This window comes from Polistes dominula, unplaced genomic scaffold, assembly GCF_049000335.1.
Source record: "Polistes dominula isolate Pdom_NZ unplaced genomic scaffold, Pdom_raw_medaka contig_31, whole genome shotgun sequence".
Classification (NCBI taxonomy): domain Eukaryota; kingdom Metazoa; phylum Arthropoda; class Insecta; order Hymenoptera; family Vespidae; genus Polistes; species Polistes dominula.
Window position 1 is genome coordinate 4,599,436 of NW_028300925.1, and position 17,392 is coordinate 4,616,827.

The 17,392-nt window shown below is 27.9% G+C and overlaps 3 protein-coding genes across 3 annotated transcripts in view; 1 reads left to right on the forward strand and 2 right to left on the reverse strand.

Annotated features, from left to right (window-relative positions):
* The window catches only part of Meltrin (disintegrin and metalloproteinase domain-containing protein meltrin), an 81,650-nt gene extending 78,347 nt beyond the window's left edge, over positions 1 to 3,303 (reverse strand). The window contains exon 1 of the mRNA XM_015334819.2: positions 2,943 to 3,303. Within this exon, the coding sequence (XP_015190305.2) occupies positions 2,943 to 3,075 (133 nt within the window). The 5' untranslated portion in view covers positions 3,076 to 3,303. The remainder of the gene's footprint in view (positions 1 to 2,942) is intronic.
* Positions 3,304 to 3,616: 313 nt separating this feature from the next.
* Positions 3,617 to 10,837, forward strand: LOC107073905 (cilia- and flagella-associated protein 206). Its single transcript, XM_015334821.2, has 13 exons — positions 3,617 to 4,108; positions 4,177 to 4,342; positions 4,798 to 4,978; positions 5,119 to 5,288; positions 5,592 to 5,847; positions 5,918 to 6,047; positions 6,224 to 6,331; positions 6,421 to 6,526; positions 7,873 to 7,940; positions 8,143 to 8,291; positions 8,376 to 8,471; positions 9,310 to 9,448; positions 9,614 to 10,837. Exons 1-13 carry the CDS (start codon positions 4,016 to 4,018, stop codon positions 9,851 to 9,853), a joined length of 1,902 nt encoding a protein of 633 aa, XP_015190307.2. The 5' UTR covers positions 3,617 to 4,015; the 3' UTR covers positions 9,854 to 10,837.
* Positions 10,367 to 16,782, reverse strand: Non2 (upstream activation factor subunit spp27 homolog Non2). Its single transcript, XM_015334996.2, has 5 exons — positions 16,632 to 16,782; positions 14,455 to 14,545; positions 13,815 to 14,113; positions 13,460 to 13,710; positions 10,367 to 13,344 (listed from the first exon to the last, which is right to left on the reverse strand). The coding sequence occupies exons 1-5, from the start codon at positions 16,672 to 16,674 to the stop codon at positions 13,228 to 13,230; spliced, it is 801 nt and encodes a 266-aa protein (XP_015190482.1). The 5' UTR covers positions 16,675 to 16,782; the 3' UTR covers positions 10,367 to 13,227.
* Between the last annotated feature and the right edge of the window lie 610 nt (positions 16,783 to 17,392).

A 17,392-nucleotide genomic window follows, 5' to 3' on the forward strand; every position in this document is an offset into this window, starting at 1 on the left:
AATACATTTTTTTGTAGTGGCAATGAACAAATCGTAAATACATATATAATAAAAGTATTTTATTAGGAAATAAAAATTCGAATAATGTAAATTATAAATTGAACAATTGAACAATAAAAAATAAGTGAAAAAGATCGTAATGAAAAAAACAATTAAAAAATCATAAGAGTTCAATCTCTCCAGGTGAAAAGTTAACGGTATCGGTTTACTGTTAAAAAAAAGAAACTTCAAGTGGACGTAATAACGTTTACCGTAAAAAATACGTATAATGTCATTATATTATATTTATTATTTATAAACATAATTTTGCTATTTATATGATTCGCAAATAAATAGTAAAAGAAAATAACAAATATGGCAACTAATAATTTTCATTTATTATATTGTTAAACATTTAAACTCATATTATATTCCATGTTAATACAAAAATAAAAACTTTCTTCCTATCATCTAAAATAAAATAAAAATTTCAACTATAAAAAGTATTACCACTAGTAGCACAAAATATTGAAAACTATTGAAAAATAGATTGAATCTCTTTTTAATATTAAATACACATGTATTCAACATTTTTCAATATTTTGTGCTACTAAAGACCCCATCTTTTTAAATAAGCGGTAGAAACATATGGCGGGAAATATAAGAAAATTGTAAGCTGAAAAAAAAAAGGAAATCTTTCGAAGAAAAGACCGAAGAATCATCGAGCATCTTTATGCTCTGTTGAATTTTCTAACAATAAGAGGTACAAGAAAATAACGAGAGACTCAACGGAGCCATTCGATACGAAAAAGATCCGGCTGCATTCATCTCAAGCTGCGTTAACACATTTCTAACCGACCAAAATAAATTGGACCAAGTTATACAGAAAGCTACCAGCCCTCAATGACCTCAAAGTGAATAAATTTAGTTAGAAGATTCTTATACTTTTTCAAAATCGTTACTTTCATTTCCACAAAATTACGAATTTTATTTTACATCTAACATAATTTGATACAAACTTGACGTTTATTCAATAAATTATCAAATAATTTTTTACAAAATCTGTAGACACCAAAAAAAAATAAAAATAAAAATGCAAACTAATGAAAAAGAAAAAAACGAAACAAAAATAATTTAGTTTTTAATTTACAATTAATATATTAAAAATAATATATTATATATATATATATATTAATAATAATAATATATATAATAATTTAATTTAAAATAATTAAAAAAAAAAATGGCTCGTACGTATAAATTCGTATTCTCCTTTCAACAAAATTCCAATCTTTATTAGGTTTCTGTATTCGTGAAATGGAAAAGCAAAAAAACGATACATCATTCGAGATAATTATTCTTCGTACGTTGAAATGGTATTGGATCGGACGTTAGACGCGTTCTCCGTTATTCAAAGCGAAGGTGAACGCTTTTCACCGACCTATCACGATGCTAGACGAAATGCCTCCTTCCCCACTTCGATATCTTTCAAGGATTATAAATAAATCTTCTCAAGAAAGTGGAAAAAAAAAAACGAAAAGAAAAAAAAAAGAAAAGAAAATACGAATGACTTCCTCAATAAAAGAGTCAGCTGTATTTAAAAACTTTAGCTGAGAAACGTGCATATGACGCCATTTTTAATTCTTACAATTAAAATACTTCAAAAACTTTCATTATAAAACAAAATGACTATGAAAAATGACAAATAGTATATATAAATTATATTTAAAAAATTCATGCTGAATAACACACGTGTGTTGCAAATTTTTATCTTGCGATTAAATATTTTGGAAATTTTCTTTAAAACAAAATGGACAAGAACAAAATAGGGCAGAAATATTTCACAGGATACAAGTGATACGTATAATAGAAAATAATAGTTCCATTACTTTAATCCAATTACATTACTCATATTAAATTTAATCCAACTAAACCTCATTCATTATACATATGCATACGTCATCAGTTTTTTGTTCACATTTTTACAAAATAGATACAACGTTAAGTGAATATAAGTAAACACGCACTCGTAAAAGCGTCACGTTAAAGTCAAACGTGTTTTCTACTTGAATATATATTTATATAAACAATATTATACAATAGTTACGATCAGAGATATATAAATAATTGATAAACACATTTAAATACCATAATTAAAAGAAAACACTAATCAAATTTCAATAAAAACAAATACATAAAAATAATCAAAACGTTATTTATAATTTCACGCTCTATTTTTGTTATCTAAATTATTTATTAATTATTAATATAAAATGTAATATATATATATATGTCTGATCTAATACTAATGAATGTTATTTGTTTAGGATTATATTCTTTAGATTTTTATAAAATATCTTTACGAAGGTATGAAACAAAAACGACATTAATTATTAACCTAATACTTATAAAAAATAATAGACGGTATATTTTAAGATTACAATTTTGTTTTCCCGCCATATTTTTATATGACTCATTTGTAAAAGATAAATAACATTTTGTAATCTTTATTATATATATTTTAATGTTACAAATAGAAAAACAGCTATAAAATTTCTATTCCTATTAAATATTAATGAAGAATCCTAAACTTAATATTTTAGTCGCCATATTTGTTTTCATTTATTTTCTTGTCTTATAAATAACGAAACATTCTTAATTAAATATTTATTATATATAAATATACTATATAATACGTATTATATACTTTTATTCAACGCAAAGACCATGAATTGTTATTTATATAATATATGCATATATATAGATAAAAATAAAAATATACAACATATAACATACATAATAAATAACAATTACTAGACCATCAAACTGTCAATAAACAAATCTATCTGTCTACATAATAAATATAAAGATAAATAAATACATGTTTACAAGTATACATAATAAATATATATATATATATATATGTATATTGAAAATATAAAAATAAAAATAAATAAATTTACCTTGACTTTCGGTATGAGCGGTAACGACGATGATGAGAAAAATGAAAAGCAAGAGCACCGATTTGCACCGCACCATCGAAACACTTGGGAAGAAGAAACGGTAGTTCAAGTAGCACAAAGTATCACTAATCATGTTAACTTCTTGTCGTTAAAACGTCCTCCGGAATTAACACGATTAACTATTATTAAAAATTTTATTATTTCACGCTATCATCGTTCGTTTAACGTTTCGCACATTTATGTTTTGTTACCTTTAAACACGAGTCACCTTAACTTTTTTCAACGCGACGCGAAGAAACACCACACCGTACCAGCCACCACGTCCGACTACTCCGACTACGTAGACTGTTGCGACACCTCTGAAGTCTCTATCACCCCTACTACGCCAGCCTATCGAACGATCCTATCTTGCGAACATATCCGACTCTACTCGACCACTTCCGAATCTCTCGATACTTCAATTGCGCGAGATTCGAATTGTACAAAGTTAAGAATATAAGTAAACTAATAGTATAACGAAATTGTTAGGTTATTAAATAATAATATTTTATGAAAATTCTTATTATACGATATAAAATTCATATAGAAAAATAAGATTGACTTCCAATAAATAATAAAATTATTTAAAATATTGAAATAAAAATTTTTCATTTTTATTTTAATGTTACATCAGTTCGTTATCATTTCGTGTTTTTGTTATAACATTATTTGCTTATTTTTACTTATAGAACTGGTAAAATCTTGTAATTTAAATTGAAGAAAACTGGGCAACTTGTATATGTGTCGGTAATTGTAAGAATTTTAAATCTTCATTTTATGATTTATTTTGTAATATAAATAATTATATTATAAAATAAAGTATAAAATCAATTTCTTTCACTTTTTTATTTTATTTACTATTACGATTATCAGCAAATGTATATATGTATCGATTTTCTACCGTTTCCAAACAAAAATTGATCAAACTACGAGCGCAAGCAGTTTGACACATTCTCGTAACCATATCTTAGATTTATAAAAAAGTATAATTCATTAATCGGCTCTTTAATTTTATTAATTAATTGTGTTGAATAATGGATAACATACGAAAGATTTTAATAAAAAAGATTATTTATGAATGTAAAAGTAATAACATACACGTGACCAACGATTTAGTTTCCTTCTTGGTAAGTTTTTTCATTTAATCTGAATAAATTAACCTCGCATTTCTTTTATTACTGAATTATTTTAATAGCTGTCACTGACACAATTAAATCCAATTTATCAATTTATGGAAGATGACGAAATAAGTCATAAAAAAGTGATTCAAATAATCAAAGAAAAATTGCTGGATCAAAATAGACCAAGTTTGACGACGTTAAAAAATCAATTATATTATGCTAAACATTATCGTGAAAGAGGTTGCTATTTATCCAATTATAGATTAAGTTATGCGAAAAGTTACTAATCCTCGATCGAACATTTGAATTTAAAAAATAAATTGTAATATATTTATTTATATTGAGTATTTTATTTTCTTTTTATTTTATTGTTTTATGTTTTATAATATTTTTTAATAGATCATTTTATTAAATGATAAGTAGTATAATAAATATTATTTAAAATTGAATTACTTATTCTTTTTATAAACCTAAATTGGATTTATAGAATTATATCTTAATTTTTTTGATAATTTTATAATATAATTTGTTTTTAAATAAAGATGACAAAATTATGAGCTTCTTACTGTTTTAAATTAATTTTGTTCTCACTTGTGGGATTGCTAAATTTCTGCCTAACTTGATCTAATTTTTGTCATTACTTTCATTAATTGTCTATCTCTATTTGAAGAATAATTTAAATCAAATTTCATTAGATGAAATCATTAAAAAGCATAGGCTAAGTCTTCATCGTAAAACAAACCCATTGGTCACTGAAATTTGTAAAACGAATAAAATTAACAATGATCAAGAAATGGAAAAACTCTATCAGAAAATGATTCTAGTTATTACCCTTTTAAGTGGACTCGGTAATCCAGCAATAACGAACACTTTACGGTAAAACTAAATTATTCTATTTAAGATACAATTTCTCTCTCTCTCTCTCTCTCTCTCTCTCTCTCTCTCTCTATCTATCTATCTCTCTCTCTCCTTTAATTAAGAAAAATAAAAAATGAAATAAAACTTACATTTTTCAGAGAAGTAACTGCAACATTGCAAAGTGTATTTCAACCATCTGAGTTATCAAATTATGTAAATCTTCCAAAAAACGAAAAGGAAAAACAACTTATGGAATTGATGTGTATAGTTGCCGGTATACGTTTATTTAATCGAGATTGTCAACGTGGTGGAAAAGAAATCGATGATCGTGAGAAATAACTGTTGAATCGTTTTGTTTTTTTTTTTTTTTAAATTGGTATAAGTCCGTTTAATTCTTATTTTGAGATATTTGAAAGTTTCCGCTTGAATCAATTTCAAAAGTATTGCTAATTAATAAATTCGTGTAAAATTTTACATGAAATTTTAATATAAAGTCAAAATAAATTATACTGTTTTGTGAGCTGTAAATGGACACATCCTACTTTAAAAAAAAAAAAAAAAAAATCATTTATACATTAACATTTAATAATGATATCTTTTCTTATGATGGATAATTTTGTATTTCTTATAGTTCCAAGTATTTTACAAGATTCAGTTAAGAAAACGTACGACAATATCCTTGAATTATTGGAAAAGTTAATGACAAAAGTTTACGAATTTACTGATATCATAGAAAGGATCATTTCTTCTATGGTGATAGATGAGAACGACGATATATGTTACTCGAGTATGCAGAAATTGATTTTACCTAAAAACATTAAAGAAGATAATTACAAATGGGCTATTGAAATTTTAACGGCATCTCGTCAACAGGAAATATATATCAGGCACGTATAATAATTTAAAAATCATTAATATTAAAAGAAAGATTATTTTTTGTAAATCTTTTTCCTACAGAAAATTACTATCTGACGTAGAACACAGTGGGAATATAATCAAAAATTTGATCGAACGTCTTCAACAACGTCTGATGAAACTTCATGAAACGATGCGTTACAGAACAGCCATTCCAACAACTCAAGTTTATGTAAGTTTTAAATAACAAAAAATAGTATTAGGTAAACAAGATAGTTTGTACCATTTATAGTAAAAAAGAGACAATAATTAGCGAATAATTAAGTAAGAAAAAAAGGTTATTAAAACAATTCGACTAATGTTAGATCACTGAAACTCTGTTTTCTTATCAATACTCTATTCTAATAGCCACAGTTCATCGACCTTGCAGATATATGGATGGGATTACAGGATGAAGTGATCATATTAAGTAATATTAATAATTTTCTCTGGGAGATACACAATTTGAATATTAAGGTAACACAAAAAAGTTTATTTTATTACTCGACAAAATTGTTTTACAAAGGACTCTTGGAACACTTCATTTCTTTTTACCTATATCGCAGAATGTAAGCGTGTACGATCAAGAAATATTCAAGGATATAATAATAAAAAACGTAAACGTTTTAACAGACGCTGAACGTCTTGAACTGTCAATGGGTGAAACAATAAGTAATAATAAATATCTCACTAAATGCATAATACTATACATAAAAATATACTGTGGGTATCTCAGTAAATTCCATAAGATTTTATCATCATATTCTATAAATAAAAACAAGCCAAAGATTGTCCCATAAATATGAGCTCTTAAATGTTTCATTAAAAATTTCGAATAAAAATATAAAATAATAACGAACCGGTATTTCGTTGATATGACATATGAGTACATTGCCGATATCTATTTGAATATGCAACGATAATGTATTCGGATTTCACTTTTTACTTAAAAGTTTAACCGGGCAATCTTTTGTAAATTTTTTATAAAATAGATTGCAGCCAAAATTAGTAGAAAATATTCTATTATTATTTCATGAAATATTTATGCATCCAATTAAATAGTTGTCCAGTACATTATGTGCTACAAATACGACAATCATTAAATAACCATTAAATAACCTCGAATAATGAATAAATCGAGGAGAACCAATTTCATAGTTCCCCTAAGATCAACAAATATCACGTTAATAGATTTTTACTTGTGAGAATAAGTCGGGAATAAATATTATACAAAAGATTTCCAACGTATTTACTACAATTAAAGAAAATTAAGAAAAAATTAATAAATAAAATAAATAAATAATAATAAAAATTCAATTCTCTGTAAATGCCAATACTGCGTTTTCAATAGCGCATAATATTTTGAAATGGAATTATAATTTAAATTGACGATCAAGAAATCAGTCCATTTCGTATTTTTGTTGTAACTATCAAATTAAACATTTATGAGTTCATGTTTGCGTTACATTTTTTTTTTATTTTTACTTATAAAATATGCTGGTTAAATTTTATGAAAATAAATTAAAACATCCTATATATATATGCATCTATATATACAGTCCCGAACGTAACTATTAGCACGGATTACAATTTTCTCACATCTACCCGTAAATCTGTAAAAATTTATTTAACTTTTTGTTTTTTCTTAAATATAATGCTCGAGCGTAAAATTTAAATATATCGCAAATTGTATTTATTAAATTTATATATGATAAAAGAAATAAATGAAGAAATGCATAAAAATCTATAAAAAAAAAACAAAAAAGATTCTTTTTTTTTTTGTACACCTAATTTGATCTCTCTATGACTTACAATGTACTTAAACTTTAAGACAACTCGAGAGATATATTTTACAAAAAGAAACAAAAGAAAAAAGAAAATTAAATTAAAAAAATGTTATAAGAAAAATGTAATCCGTGCCGACGCTTTATGTTCTGTGCTGTATATACACGTACGTATAAACTTGAAAATAAGATTGACATCGATCATCGATTTAATGTTATCGTTGAAATTTTTAGCAGATTGTGGCGATTGTACTATCTATTATCCGAACAATACGAAGGATTTTGATAAAATTGATTTGGAGGTAAACTTGCCAATATTACCATAATAGTAATAATAATAATAATAATAATAATAATAATAATAATAATAATAATAATAATAATAATAATAATAATAATAATAATAATAATAATAATCATAATAATAATAACAAAAAACACGTAAGATACATTCATATATGTAATAATTTGATTACTGTAATAACGAATTATTTAATCGTAAAGTTTCTCGGCTTTTGCGCTTGGATGTTCGTAATGGGGAAAGGAGCTTTAATTCCAGCAAATCCCAACAATGGGGTAGCTAAATGGCGAGGGAGGTATTATGCTTTCAGTTCAGCAGCAGCTGCTCGTCTTTTTGGAAAGGAACCAGATAAGTAAGTATATGTACGCGTAAGCTTTGTAAACGGAAGAATTGTGGAAAACGTTCTATTCATCGTTCTTATTCTTATTCGTTGCAGGTGCGTTGCAGAGGCTCTGAATTTTATCAGGGATCATATAGAATACGTCTATTTATTCCAGATGTATGAAGACATCGAAACTATGAAAAATAAGGAGTGAGTCAAACGAAACACACACATATATAGGGTGTTTCATTTTTATACCGTTAAACGAAGTATAAAAATATTTCGTGATTAAAAGTAAGACAAAAATTGAATATAAATAAAAAGACATAAATACTTGATTGCAAAATTATAATAAAAATATCAAAATTATAAATAACTGTATTCTCGTTCGATCGGTTTAATCATGTTTGCTCAAGTTCTTGTTCGTTTTTTTTAAGTATTGTTCATTCTTGTCATTTACAATTTTGCTATCTTGTTCATAAATGAAGGATTTTATGCTCCTGTATTTATATATTATACAATTTTGTTCTTATTTTTAATCAGAAATTATTTTGTCTATTTGATAATATTAAAATAAAATACCCCGTATATGTTTTTGTAAATACCGGTACTTTGTTATATCGCGAATTAATTACAATGTCAAATATCCATAACTGAAAATAACTTATAGTTCGTATCAATTATGCAAAAAGATAATATACTAAATAAGAATTTAATATTTTGTAAGTAAAACATTTCATTGACAAAACTGAAATGAAAAACAAAAAAGGAATTTGTAATTAAATGGCATAACTTTGCGTTGATAGAAAGAAGAAAAATTTATATTTGCATTCAAATAGTTTCTTTCATTTTTAGCAACAGTTTCTAATCTGACCGATTAAAGTATAAAATTAACAAGAATGTTTAATAACTCGATGTTCTTATTAGTAAATTTGCGATATAACAAATAAAATTTGGAATATTAAGGGTAACACGCGAATTATCACTTGAAAATATTTCATCCTTTAAAATCAGATTATTGAAATCATTCATATTTATAATTAACAAGATTAACGGAAGATGAATCAGAGTTAAAGACTTGTCAAGATCAAACGGTTCAAACTGATACGCATATTTTACCACCACAAAAGGACGATACAAATTACATTTGGAATGTTTGGGAACTTAGAAGAAGAGCTCTCTCTTTGGTAATTCTCATTTTTCCTTAAAAAGTAAACATAGAACGATCGTATTCGAAGAAACGTTTTCATTTTCTTCGCGGACGGACGTTTCAATTTTATTTTATTCGTTCATTTTGTTTGTTTATTCATTCATTTTATTCATATAACTCGCCTATATTTATTTATATTTAGGCTAATGTAAGACAACGCGCAACGCGTAGCACGCAGACTCATTTGTCAAACTTTAGAAGTGGTGCCTACGTGCAAGCAACACCACCGAGAGACAAGGAAGTACAAACCAAAAGAGACAATTATACAAACACGAAAAAACTTCTCACTTATATTTTTGGATTACGAGGAAGACGCGATAACAACCAGCACGTTCTCTCTTTCCTCGAAGAGGAACTTGAACACCTAGAAAACTCCGCTTAGAAATCCCAAATCCAATCATCACCTCCTTTTCTATTACTTCTATTATTTCTTTTTTTTCACATCACTATCTTAGCAAAACTTACAAACGTAAAAAACGTCGATAGTTTTTCGTTAGAAAAAAAAATTAAGAAGACTCAGTAAAAAGACTCTTCGTCATCATGGACTGACATAGATTGATTGAATGATAGATCGATTGATTTAATTTGAGTTTATTAAAAATTATGGGATAATATTAGAAGAATGAGGAATATACATTATGATAAATAACGTGGAAATAAATGTGACACGAGAAATGCTTCTTTTTTTTGTTTCTTTCTACTTTTTTCTTAAAAAAAAAATTTTAAGCAATACTTTTTAATGACACTTTTTGTTTTTTCTTCTTACATTTACGGAAAACAGCAGCGCGTTCTCTTCAGCCATATGTTATTCCTCTTAAAACAAGAGCATGAGAAAGTGCGATAAAGAGATAGAAGAGAAAGAGAGAGAGAAAGAAAAAAAAAGAAAAAACAAAAAAAACTATCATCATTATTATTATTAATAATAATATAATATATATAATATATAATTTTCCGTGTACACATATCATTATCATATCTTTTTTTCGATTTTATTCATTCTCTTTACTTCCTTTCGCGTAATTATTATTTGTTTACGCAAAATAATAAAAAAAAAAAAAAAAAACAACAACAACAAAAAAACAGAAGAACTTGTTTTCGTCGCTATGAATTCTCCCATGTGGGGGCTTTTTTCTTTTTTCCTCAGTCACGATTACAATAGGCCATAGCATTTTCTTAATTTATATTCAAAATACACACATTTTTTTTGTCTGTTTGTTTGTTTGTTTCTTTCTTTCTTTCTTTTTTTCTTTCTTTCTTTCTTCTTTTTTTAACTTCTTCCTCCATGACGATGAGGAGCGGACAAACCGTTAAAAAAAAGCCGGTAATTACATTTCCACACCTCGCCCGTGAAAGAGAGAGAGAGAAACCTATTACTTAATTTTTATTTTTTTAACTTTTTTCTTCGACATTGTGCTGCGATCTCGTTTCAAGCACATTATCGTTATCATTAATATTATTATTATCGTTATTATTAATATTATTATTATTATTATTAATATTATTATTTTTATTTTATTATTATTATTATTATTAATTATTATTATTATTATGTTTTTTTTAATGTATACGTCATTAACTTTTTACTGAATACACATCACTTTAGGATTAGATCTTAAAAGTTAGGTCAATTTTTTTACACCAAGAAACCTATTATTACGACAGTAATTATTAATTACACGATAATAATACAATTAAACTTCGCTTAAGAATTAATTTCAGTGTATAATGTAGCTATTATACAGAAAAGGTACAGGATGTTTATTTTGCATAATCGTAAATCTGTCCATTTTTTTCTTTTTTCTTCTTTCTTTATTTATTTATTTACTCATTCATTTATTTATTTATTCATTTATTTATTTATTTATTTATTTATTTATTTATTTTATTTCTTTATTATTATTTATTTTTCATTTCCTTCATCTTCTCCCCCTTTCTCTTTCTTTTTTAATTTTCATTTTTATCCCTATTCGATCAACCGTTTTCTTCAAGTATTTTCTTAAACCCTTTGGTGGCAAAAAAAAAACGATTTATGTTCACAGAATAAGATTATGATTAGATATAATTTTCTCGAAAATTAGATCGTCGATAACTAAATCTAAAAATAAGTTGAAAACAATATGTGTAAAATAATAAGACTTGTGCCGACAGTATATAAAAACACAACACAATATGCACAAGTTCCAAAGTTCAAAATAGAACACTGATTTTTCTTTTTATATAACATTGGGCGGTCACCTTGTTTTTAGCAAAGTAGATCTTTTTCAAAAGTAGTAGTAGTACTAGTAGTAGTAGTAGTAGTAGTAGTAGTAGTAGTAATGTAATAGTGGTTCTAATAATAATAAGATATATATGAAATTTATAAATCAATGAGAGATAATGATGTCATATAATAAAATTAACAATAATTTTTAAAAACAATTATTCAGACGTGTCTAATTCTTATTATTCAATTTTTTATGTCTGAATATATTTTTTCTTATGAACATCTTATTTGCATAGCCACAATACATATTTTTTTTTTTATTGAATATTCCATGAACAGTGACTCGCTTTAATATTCGGACACCATGATTTTTTAAATACGATTGCTCTGTAGACTTACTTAGAGTATAGTTAAAAAAAAATTGTCATGTTTTTTATCAACTAATAAACTCTTGTTAGTTTGTAGAAACATAGGTTTTATTTTTTTAATTAACATCTATATAGCATAATAAAAACAAAAAACGTTTACTTTTCATATTACAAAAATAGTTAATAAATTAGATATTTAAGGAAACAATATTATTATACGAATATTAACGAAAGTAAATAGAATTATAATAATTCCAATATTTAGTTGAACTTCGGTTTTGTTTAAGAACATGTTGTAACCACTTTGGTATGTTTCAAATAATTTTCTTTAAATATTCTGACATTCGTCCCCATTCTTCTGGTTAACGTATTTTTAATTCATATTTTGATCTTATTGGTATCTTTCTTATGCTATAACCTTTCTCATCCTACAAATTTTCAACTAGGTTCAAGTCCGCTGACTATAATGGAGGATTCTTAACTTCAAGAAAATTATTACTATGTTGTAAATGTTTTTACTACAGATAATTATGTTTATTAAATAAATAAGACCTATGTTTCTGAAGATTCGAAAAAATATATTACTTGATAAATATAAACAAAAACATTTTAATTCAATTCTAAGTAGATATACACGATAATCATATTTAAAACGCCATGACGCACAAATATTAAAATATATCACTGTATTATTTGAGACCACCGCGCGGACTATAAGATATAACATTTTAAATATAACAAAATAAGATTTGTTTAATAATCCCTTGGCCACCTCAATTATCATTCACATTTCAAAATCATTTAAAGATCTTGATAACAGCTCTAAGTTTCTATTTATAACATTAAAGGGACGTTCTCGTTTAAACTTATATTTACTTTATTTTTTTTTTATAAAGTAATTCAACTATTCCCATAAATCATAAAAATTAAATACATTATTTAGAAGAGACGAAGAAAAAGAGAGAGAAAGAAATTAAGTGAGAAGAAAAAAAAGAGCCGTTATCATGATCGACACAGAGCACATCGGAATGATGTTAACATGGCTAGTCTTATTCGCAAATATGTTTTGTGTTTTCATGTATATGTATTTATGCATGTATTGTGTGAGAAAGATGGAGGCGCACAGTTCGCCTTGGAATATGTTATACAATGTTTATAACCTGTCAGAGATCGGGATTGAATGATTTAATTTAAAAAGTGATTTTTTAGGTACTTCATCATTCCAAAGGTTCTAAAACGCTTAACACCCATTATTTTCATCAACTCGTCATCACAGATTGCAAATTGTTTGTTTTTCGGGTCCTGTAATATAAACAATGTTGCATAAAAGGATTCAGCATATATCTTAAGTATCAAAGTCTAAATTAAATATATTACATTATATGCATATACTTTATATAAATATACAAATACTCACATAAAGATTCCTTTCTTTGATAATACTCCATACTTTCTTAACAACCTCATGTCGAGCCATTTGATCGGCACCCACAACAGCTGCTAATTCAGGAGACAATGTAATAGCACGAGTATATCCTCCACCCTTGCCCTTACCGCCGCCACCACCACCTTTCTTAGCAGCGCTTCCAGGAGCTTTTTTGTTTTTACCCCAATCTTCGTCGCTGTCACTATCACTACCTTTTTTCTTACCCTTTTTACCAGGTTTTCCTAATATAATAGAAAAATGAAGAGGTATTAAAAAATAAGGCAAACCACCAACAACCATCTTAGAAGAATAAAATAACAGATAAACAATTTATAATTATTCATACCTTTTTTAGGTGTAGCTTTTGGCTTTTGTGGACTATACTCTTCGTCGCTAGCATCTTCATCACTAGCACTTTCTTCATCAGCAGAAGAATCCTTCTTACGCTTACTGGATGTTTTTTTAGTTGGACCTCTCTTTGCTGGCTTCTTTTCCTCCTCCTCTTCTTCTTCCTCTGAACCTTCTTCCTCTTCCTCCTCTCCGTCGTCTGATTCTTCACTAGCAGCAGCAGCCTTCTTCTTTTTCTTTCCGCTGTCTTGCTTTTCTTGTAAACACTCCATAACTAAATCATCTACTTCCTCTCTTCTATATAAATAATAAAAAACATATTTGTATAAGAAATTTAACAATACAATATAGATTTAATTTTCAAATTATATTATCTTAATTAGTATGTTTTCTAAAAATACAAATAAAACTAATTATATGTTTGAGGAGGAACGAGATGAAAATTTTAGACTGACAAATTTCATTCAGATTTCCTCATTTTACTCTTGGATACAAAACATTCTCTCCTACATAGTAAATAGGAGAATAGAAATAATTGTTGCATCCAAAGCATACACCATAAATTAATCAAATGTATTAAGAAACAAACTTATTCAGAAAACTTCAATTTTATTCTTATCAAAGTAAAAATTGCTTACCTTGCTGAGAGATCGACATCTAACTTTTTTTCTATTTGTTGCCTTACTTTCTTCGCTGACATTGTAGTAAGGTCTGCATCTTTTAAAATTGCTGGAAAATATACAATTAATGATAACACACATCTCCTAATAGTTCAAAGATAATTATAACGTTCTTCAAGAAATAAATAATCAATACTTCTATTTATATTATTTGTTTCTAAATGTTATATGAACGGTTACTATATATCCCATCAATTATATCCACAATATATTATCATAATAAGAATAATTACTGCTAAAAAAGTTCTAATACAGCATCTTAGCAAAAAGATTAAATGAATAACAAGTTTATCCGCTTATTTGCAAAAAATAATTTATATAATTACAATTGTTGTTTTATTATTTTAGCCTTGAAAATGTTGATAATCTTAAAATAAAAGAGCAAGAAATTAAACTATAATTATGATAATAAATAAATTTGAAGTAAAAATATTTTTTAATTGATTTTGATTTATTTTTTATCGTAATTATTTTTATTACAAAATAAATCGTAAATAAATGTATTTAAATTGTTAGACTTAACTACTCGGTTTCATAATTACAGGCTTGTATGGAAAAACATTAAAAAAAAATAAGGTTTATTTAACACATTTTTTTTCTTCGTTTAATGTAAAATATATGAAAACACATATTTAATCAATAAAACAAAAAGTGAAATATCTTATAGGAACGAAAGACAATATTCAATGTTCAAGTTCATGGTACATATAAAATCTAATACTAAAAGCCAAATTTCCCGCCGCGATATTCAGTAAATACAGAATGCAAATGGCGACGAATCGCTATAATGCATGCCGGTTGGACGAACGGAGGGTCGCGCGAATCCGCGATAATGAAAATAATTCTGAAAGTAAACAGAATAACAGAAATTACCATTGTCCGATAAAACGATGAAAAACCAATTACTTCGATCCAACTATCAAATTCGAATTATTCGTTGCATACGCGTTAAAATAATAACAACCGCAAATTCTTAGAGGGAGGGGGAAGAATAAAAGAATATAATCGCGGCGACGGTTGAAGGCGATAAAAATCAACTTCTCTTTATCTTTCTTTCTTTCTCTTTATTTCCTTGGTCTCTTTGTTTCTTGTTTCAAAAAAAAAATAATAAAAAAAGATTAAAATACGAGTATGTATATTACGTGCTTTGTCATCGCTTTTCCGTCTCTCGTGACGATCATGAATGACTATGGCGGGAAAGGATGGATTATGAGCACAAATACTCGCGTAGTTGGAGGGTTGCACGCTCGCTCGAAGCGTTGATAGGTAGGTTGGTAGATAGGTAGACGACAACGTCAGACGCGATAATGACGACAAATCCTCAGGAATAAGAAAAGTAATAACACGAAAAGTAAAATGGACTTAGAGAAAGAGAAAATATGATTGACTAAACGTAAGGCTAAAGGTGAAAATATAGTCGCCCGTGTAGTTGTGAATAAAATAGACAGATTCACGTATTGAAGTAAAACTCGACGTAGAAAGAGAGAATATCTTGGAGAAAAATGAAGATAGAAAGAAGGGGGGAGAGAGAGAGAGAGAGAGAGAGAGAAAGAAGATACTACACACATAGGCGCACGATGTATAAGAGGCGCCTTCGCTCACGCGCCACAAACGCAACGTATAGCGGGCGGAGGAAGGTACTTCTCATCCATATACACGTACACACGCGCATACATACATCAAACATACATCACACACACACATGTGCGCGCGCATCATATATACATACATACATACACATATATACAACACACGATATAGAGGGAAAAAGAAAGCTCGTTTGCGTCGCAACCATAAAGAAATGGCGATAATTAGCAGAGTCAAAAATATTTCAGAAAAATTCGCAGATCACGTAGAATGTATTCGCAATAAAAGTAAATGCATCGTTGATTCCCTACGTAGATGGAAAATACGAGCGGGATCGGTCGGCGCGATTAGTAATGGCCGGCGTGGGGCACGCCACTCGGCTACATACGTGCGCGCTAAAGTCGTCACGTCACAAGAGGAAAGAGCCAGTTTTCCTATCTATTCGGATGTACAGGTTAACGCGCAATTAATAGGATTAATCGATGGGATAACATATAGGATAGATTCACCGTACAAAATGGAGTATATCAAAGAATATCCTTACTTACCGGTGATCTCCTTACGGATCTCGTCCTTAGAGATATCAGACATGGTAATGCTTCTCGTTGTGCGTACTGCTACCAACTGAACCTATGCCGGCTGCGGACTCCCGTAGCGTCCGTTGGTACACTCACTCCTAAAAGTTAATCCTCGCGCGTTAGGCTTCCCTATCTTTGCATACGGATAACTTGATGGGGCTACGTTAAAAACGTTTACAATATACACCAAATCGTATTAGTTTTTTATTCTCTACAAGTTTCTCATGACGCCCCACTCATAATTTTTCGATCGAACTCATCGATTTTGAATTTTTCCTAGACCAATCTTAGATATTTATTCGACTGACTGTACTACGAGCGGCCGTTGGTGGCTGCCAGTGGCGTCCACAGTACAGTCGAGTCCCGTTAACGCTCTCTCCTATCTCACAAAATTCACTTTCGATTATCCATAACTTTTTTCTACCTAATTTAATACGTTTATTATATACACCAAATCGGGTCAATTTTTTTTTCTCTACAAGTTTCTTATTATGCCCCACGCACAATATTGCGATTAAAGCCTACGAATTTTTATTTAATGTCATATATCTGACAGGCTTATTGTAAGCGTCTGTACCAAAGCGACCGGTCCGGGTTTCGAGCGTTGGGCATGCAGTCGCATCGTATGACAATCAGGATGCAAGGCTTTACGTAAACAATTAAAAAAGGCTCTTCATTCGGAGCAACGCTCGATATGGCATCGTCAAAGCATACCCTCACCCTATTTCTTT